This window comes from Kryptolebias marmoratus, linkage group LG22 (assembly GCF_001649575.2).
Source record: "Kryptolebias marmoratus isolate JLee-2015 linkage group LG22, ASM164957v2, whole genome shotgun sequence".
Taxonomy (NCBI): Eukaryota; Metazoa; Chordata; class Actinopteri; order Cyprinodontiformes; family Rivulidae; genus Kryptolebias; species Kryptolebias marmoratus.
This window is the reverse complement of record NC_051451.1, coordinates 5,783,989-5,789,803: the sequence shown is the minus strand read 5'-3', so window position 1 is coordinate 5,789,803 and position 5,815 is coordinate 5,783,989. Positions and strand designations below refer to the sequence as shown.

The 5,815-nt window shown below is 38.7% G+C and overlaps 1 protein-coding gene across 1 annotated transcript in view; it reads left to right on the top strand.

Annotated features, from left to right (window-relative positions):
- The window catches only part of LOC108246748 (acetyl-coenzyme A synthetase 2-like, mitochondrial), a 17,216-nt gene extending 11,772 nt beyond the window's left edge, over nucleotides 1-5,444 (top strand). Inside the window, exons 6-8 of the mRNA XM_017434439.3 lie at nucleotides 4,000-4,063; nucleotides 4,151-4,272; nucleotides 5,221-5,444. Of these exons, the coding sequence (XP_017289928.2) occupies nucleotides 4,000-4,063; nucleotides 4,151-4,272; nucleotides 5,221-5,406 (372 nt within the window). The 3' untranslated portion in view covers nucleotides 5,407-5,444. The remainder of the gene's footprint in view (nucleotides 1-3,999; nucleotides 4,064-4,150; nucleotides 4,273-5,220) is intronic.
- Nucleotides 5,445-5,815: the final 371 nt, after the last annotated feature.

Here is a 5,815-nt window from a genome sequence, read left to right as displayed (position 1 = left end):
AATCTACTTTTGTTTTTGCCTGTTTGCTACTTTTAGCACCGTTAGCTTCCCGCCATTCTTTGTAAACTTCTGGGTGGTGGTTTTTCAAATGGCATATCAAATTGGTAGTGTTGAACGACTTAACGCGACATCCTCCTCGCATTACCTCGGCTTTGCAAGCATTGCACACTGCTTTCCGTGTGTCTTCTCTTGATACCGTGAAAAATGACCAGACCGCTGACATCGCCCTCTGCTTGTTATTCCTCCTCCTCCTTCTTCGGTTGCTTGTTATTCCTGGCTGCGCAGCTTCGCTATCACTGTCACGTGATCATACAGCTACCGCTCCCCCTCCCCTCCCGAAACAGAAACACAAATGGCAACAGGCAGTAAATAAACATCGGACATCAATATCGTCCCACTTTTACTTATCTGACCGATACAGATATGCTAAAAAATGACCAACATCGGCCGATACCGATGTTAATGCCGATATATCGTGCATCCCTAATTTCTAGTAATCTCATAGATGTGTGTTGTGTCTTACCTAACATCATGTTACCCATCATGACTTCATACCAGTTTGAATCAGATTGTTTCTGTCTGAACTGTAACCTGCAGCTCCCTCTGGTGGCAGCTCAGGTCAGTTCCACATGTGCAGTCAGGGCAAGAAGAAAGTTCATCCTCTTTCAGGTCCAGGGTTTTATACATCAGGACCTAACCAAACTGATCTGGTCTTCACCAGGCTCTAAAATAATTCAGTTTGTTTATATAGCACCATGTCACAGCAAAAGTCTCTGTACAAAAACAGTCACATACATTATAAAGATTAGCAAAAGTTTTCTATCTATAGAAGTCAGCAGATTGTGTTGAATCTTCACTTTGTCACAGTCTTCCATCATGAGAAGCATGTTGGCAACATTGGAAATGAAAAACTCCTTTTTAACAAGATGAAAACACCAGCAGAACCAGAACCAGGCTCAGGACGAGCGGCCATCTACTTTGACTGGCTGAGGTTTGAGAGGACAGGAAAAGACACAGACAACACAGCATTACTGGTCCAGGTGTAGATTATATGAGAAGAAAGACAAAAAAAACATATATTAATGATAGAAATAAAAGCAAATACAAACATGGAGAGTTGCAAGACTAAAGCCAGCAGCAGAGTGAGGAAATGTGGTCAATTTGTCCTCCAGCACTCTAAGCTTATAGCAGTATAACTAAGGGAGATTTCAGGAAACACAACCTAACCCTAACTATAGGATTTATCAAAAAGGAAAGTCTTAAGTCTAATCTCAAAAGTAGACAGGGTGTCAGCCTCATGGACAGAAACTGGAAGTTGGTTCCACAAGAGAGGAGCCTGAGAACTGAAAGCTCTGCCTCCTGTTCTACTTTTAGAAACTCTAGGAACCACAACAAACCTGCAGTCTTAGAACAAACTGCTCTGTGAGGGAAATATGGATCAATAAGATCTTTAATATAAGATGGAGCTTGGTTGTTGAGAGCTTTGTATGTTAGGAGTAAGATTTTAAATTGTATTCCGAATTTGATAGGTAGCCAATGGAGAGAAGCTAAAACTGGAGAAATATGATCTCTCCTCCTAACTCTCATCAGAACTGTGGCAGTAGCATTTTGGATCAACTGAAAACTTTTTAAAGAGTTTTGGAGATCCAGATGATATCTCCATGGACTAGTTTTTCTGCATCTTTTTCTGCATTTTTGGACAAGATGTTTCTAATTTTAGTGATAATACAAAAGTGGAGGAAAGACATTTTTAAAATGGGGGTTGAAAGACATATCCTGATCAAAAATAACACCAAGGTTCTTTACATTAGATCTGGAGCCCAAATTTAATGCCAACAAGAGGAAGTGAAAGGCTGCAAAGTTTGGTTTTAAGATGCTCAGGTCCAAAAACCACAACCTCTGTCTTGTCTGAGTTTAAAAGCAGAAAATTAAGAGTCATCCAGGTTTTTATGTCTCTAAGACACGCTTTTAATCTAAGTAACTGATTGGATTCATCGGGTTTCATAAATAAATTTGAGTTTACTTTATATATGTTTCCATTAGGTAACGTTCTTAGACAGAATGGGATAAATTTTTATTGTTATGCTGATTAAAGTATTGGTCCAAGCACTGAACCCTAAGGAACTCTATGACAAACTTTGGTGTATAAAGAAGATTCATTGTTAACATTAACAAACTGGAATCTATCATATAAATGTGATTTAACCATTTTAGAGCTGTTCCTGTAATCCCAATATCATGTTCAAGCCTCTGTAATAGAATATTGTGATCAACTGTATCAAATGCAGCACTGAGATCTAATAGAACAAATATGGACACAAGTCAACTGTCTGAGGACAGGAGAATATTAATGGTAATTTTCACCAGTGCTGTTTCTGTGCTATAATGAGCTCTAAACCCTGACTGAAATGCTTCAAACCGATGATAGTAATAATAATATAAATACAATTTTTCCATATTAGTGGTATTAGTATGTAATTCTGAATTAAACCAAGGAGCCAGATTCCTCTGACTGATCACTTTCTTTTTTAGAAGGGTAATTTAATTTTAGATCTAACCTCAAGTGAACAAAAACACTCAACAGATTCCAACATGTCATTATTTCTTACACAAAAACAAAATGTTAAAACTGTAAAAAAAAAAAAAAAAACTGGTTCTAGCCTAGCTGCTTCCACAGGATTTCAGAGGTTCAGAATCAGCCAGAAGCTGCTGATCAAATGTATTGATTAACTGACCATCTCTAGAAAAACAGGAGTTTTGTTGCTCTGGAGCAAATAGTTGTGTGTTAATGCAACGCCAAAGCGGAAAGACATCATTAATGACCTCAAGAGAAGCAACTGTGGCTGCTCATCAACCTAGGACAAGTCAAATGTCACTTCCAAACTATTTGGAGTCCATCATTCTAAAGAAAAAAAGATTATTCACAAGTGGAAAACATTAAGGACAGCTGCCAATTTTCCCAGCAAATTTCCCCCAAAAGTCAGACATGCAGTGTTCAGAGAAAAAAAGCTCCATCTTAGACTCTACAGGTCTCAGTTAGCAGGTAAAAGGTCAAAAGTCATGACAGGACTATTAGAAACAGACTGAACAAATATGGCTTGTTTGAAAGGGTTGCAGGAGGAAACCTTGTCTCTAAGAACAACATGACAGTCTGACTTAGGATTGGAAAGTTTGAGCTGAAGGAACCACAAGATTTTTGGGACAAAACAAGACCAAAGTAAGATGTTTACTCATAATGCACAGCAGCAAACACATCATCCCAGCTGTCAGCACGGTGGTGGAGGGCTGATGGTTTGGGCTCCTCACAGTCATTAAGTCAATCATGAACTCCTCTGTAGACCAAAGGATTCTGGAGTCAAATGTGAGACCATCTGTCTGACAGCTGAATTTTGGACCAAACTGGGTCATGATGAAACAGAACAATGATCCCAAACACAGCAAAGAATCAAAAAGAACGGCTAAAAAAAAAACAATCAAAGTGTTGCAGTGATACAGTCAAAGCCCAGAACCTCATCCTGACTGGAATACTGTGGTGGACCTTCAGAGAGCTAAATAAAAACCAATGTCTGCAAACATCAATGAACTGAAGCAATGATGGAAAGAAGAGTGGGACAAAATTCCAATGTGAGTCTGATAAAGTTCTACAGAAAACAACTACTAAGAGTTTTTGCTGTGGAGGTTCTACAACCAGCTGGATCAGTGGCTGGAACCAGTTTTTCACTCACATTTTGTTTCTGTTTAATAAATAATGACAGTGAAATCCGTTGTGTGTTTGTGTTCACTTGAGGTTAGATTTGAATCATTTTAGAACCTGGTAAAGACTAGATCGGGTTTATTACGTCCTGATTTAGAAACCCTAGAACTGAAAGGGGTGAACTTTGTTTTACCCATGACTGTACCTTTTTAATGATACAACACCAAACAAACAATGTGTGTTTAGAGTTCAGGAACTCTAAGTTGGAAGAGTTTCAGGTTACACAGATGTGCGTGTGTGTCTAGGATGAGCATCCAGCTGTTCCAGAAACTGCAGTGGTTGGAATTCCTCATGAGATCAAAGGAGAAGGTGAGAGCTGCTGAACTCCCATCCTGCTTTGCTGCTTTAGTTTATTTTACAGCTCTGAATTATGTATGTGTGTGTGTGGACCCTCAGTACCATTTGCCTTTGTGGTTCTGAAGGACGACGTGCCTGACGACCCCCTCGCCGTCCTGCAGCAACTCCGAGAACTCGTCTCCACAAAGATCGCCAAATACGCTGTCCCAGAACACTTCCTGGTGAGTGTCCACCACCAAACCTGCAGAACTATCAGCTGAAGGTGGTTCTGACAAGGAGCTGTGATTTTCATCAGATGTTTTTGTTGTTTTCTGTCTTCATGTGTCCTCGTTTTTTTTCTTCTTCTTCTTGCTATAATGAAGTTTATTGGTGTTTTTCACATCATGGATGCTCCAGAAACACATTTCAAGAACAAACTGATCAGTTTTTCAGATATCCTGACAAAAGAAACACATCATTGGTGCAGATTTTCAGTTATCCAGGTCATGACAATTCAAATTGATTCAATAAAAGCAACTGGAGTTCTTCTCTCGATTCTTGACAACATCTACAAGTCAAATATGTCTTATAAGACATGATTTATAAGTCTGGAACTCCCAACCCACAATCACAACTGAAGAAGTCTTTTGGATGAGAATAGAAACGCCATTAAAAAGAAAACTAATCCAGATGTTTTCCAGTTAACCACTCAGAAAAGAACAGATCAATTTAAAAAAAAGTTTCAGATGAGACAAGATTCTGAGGTTAAAGACATTTACTAGGAATCTGCAGTAAAGAGAACAAAAACCTAAACTGTTTTTTAGAACCAACAGCAGAACAAGACTCCAAACCAGAGAAAATAAAGAACGGAAGACATAGAATACAGTGATAGGGACAAAATTGCTAAGGATAGAGAAAATGACGGCAGATCAGATGAAGACAGAGGAGATAAGGACAGAAAGTTTGACAACAAAAGAAATGAAGATTGAGAGACTAGGACAGAGGGGATGAAGACAAAGAATATGAGAACAGAAAAGATGAGGACAGAGAAGACAAGGACAGATCAGATAAAGACAGAGGAGATGGTTTGGAAGAAAACCAGTAGACATTTTTTCTTATTCCCCTCTTTTTTCTGTTGACCAATTAGAGCTTAATGTCTCGCTCAGCCAATCAATTTCCTGGTCTTTCAGGTGGTGAAGCGGCTGCCGAAGACTCGCTCCGGGAAGATCATGAGGCGAATCCTTAGGAAGGTTGCCATGGAGACAACTTGTGACCTCGGTGATGTGTCGACTCTGGACGACCCAACTGTTGTCATGGAGATCGTAGAGGCTCATGAGCAGTACAGGAAGCAGAGAAAGAAGGAAGAGAAGAAGTAGGAGGAGGTGTCAAAGGAATAAAACCAGCAACTCTCTGAGGAACACTTTTTTTTTTTTTTTTTTTCACCAGAATTTAAAAAAACTGGAAAACAGGAGATCAGAAATGCAAAATTGAATTAAATTTTCCACTGAATGAGTTAAATACTTATAATCAAGACTGTCTTTGAAAGTTTTGGACAAATCAAATGAAATCAGATTTTATCTTTTATAGTTTGCAAAGACTTGTTTAAACTGACCAATTAATATAAATGTAAATAAAGTTTTATCAACAAACAACGTTTTTTTTGTTGTTGTTAAAATTTGATCAGAACCAGAACCAGCCTGCAGCTGCAGTCAGACCACATCTGATGAAACTCATGAAATATTTTTAGGTTTAAATTCAGTTCCACAAATTACAGATCAGACCCTC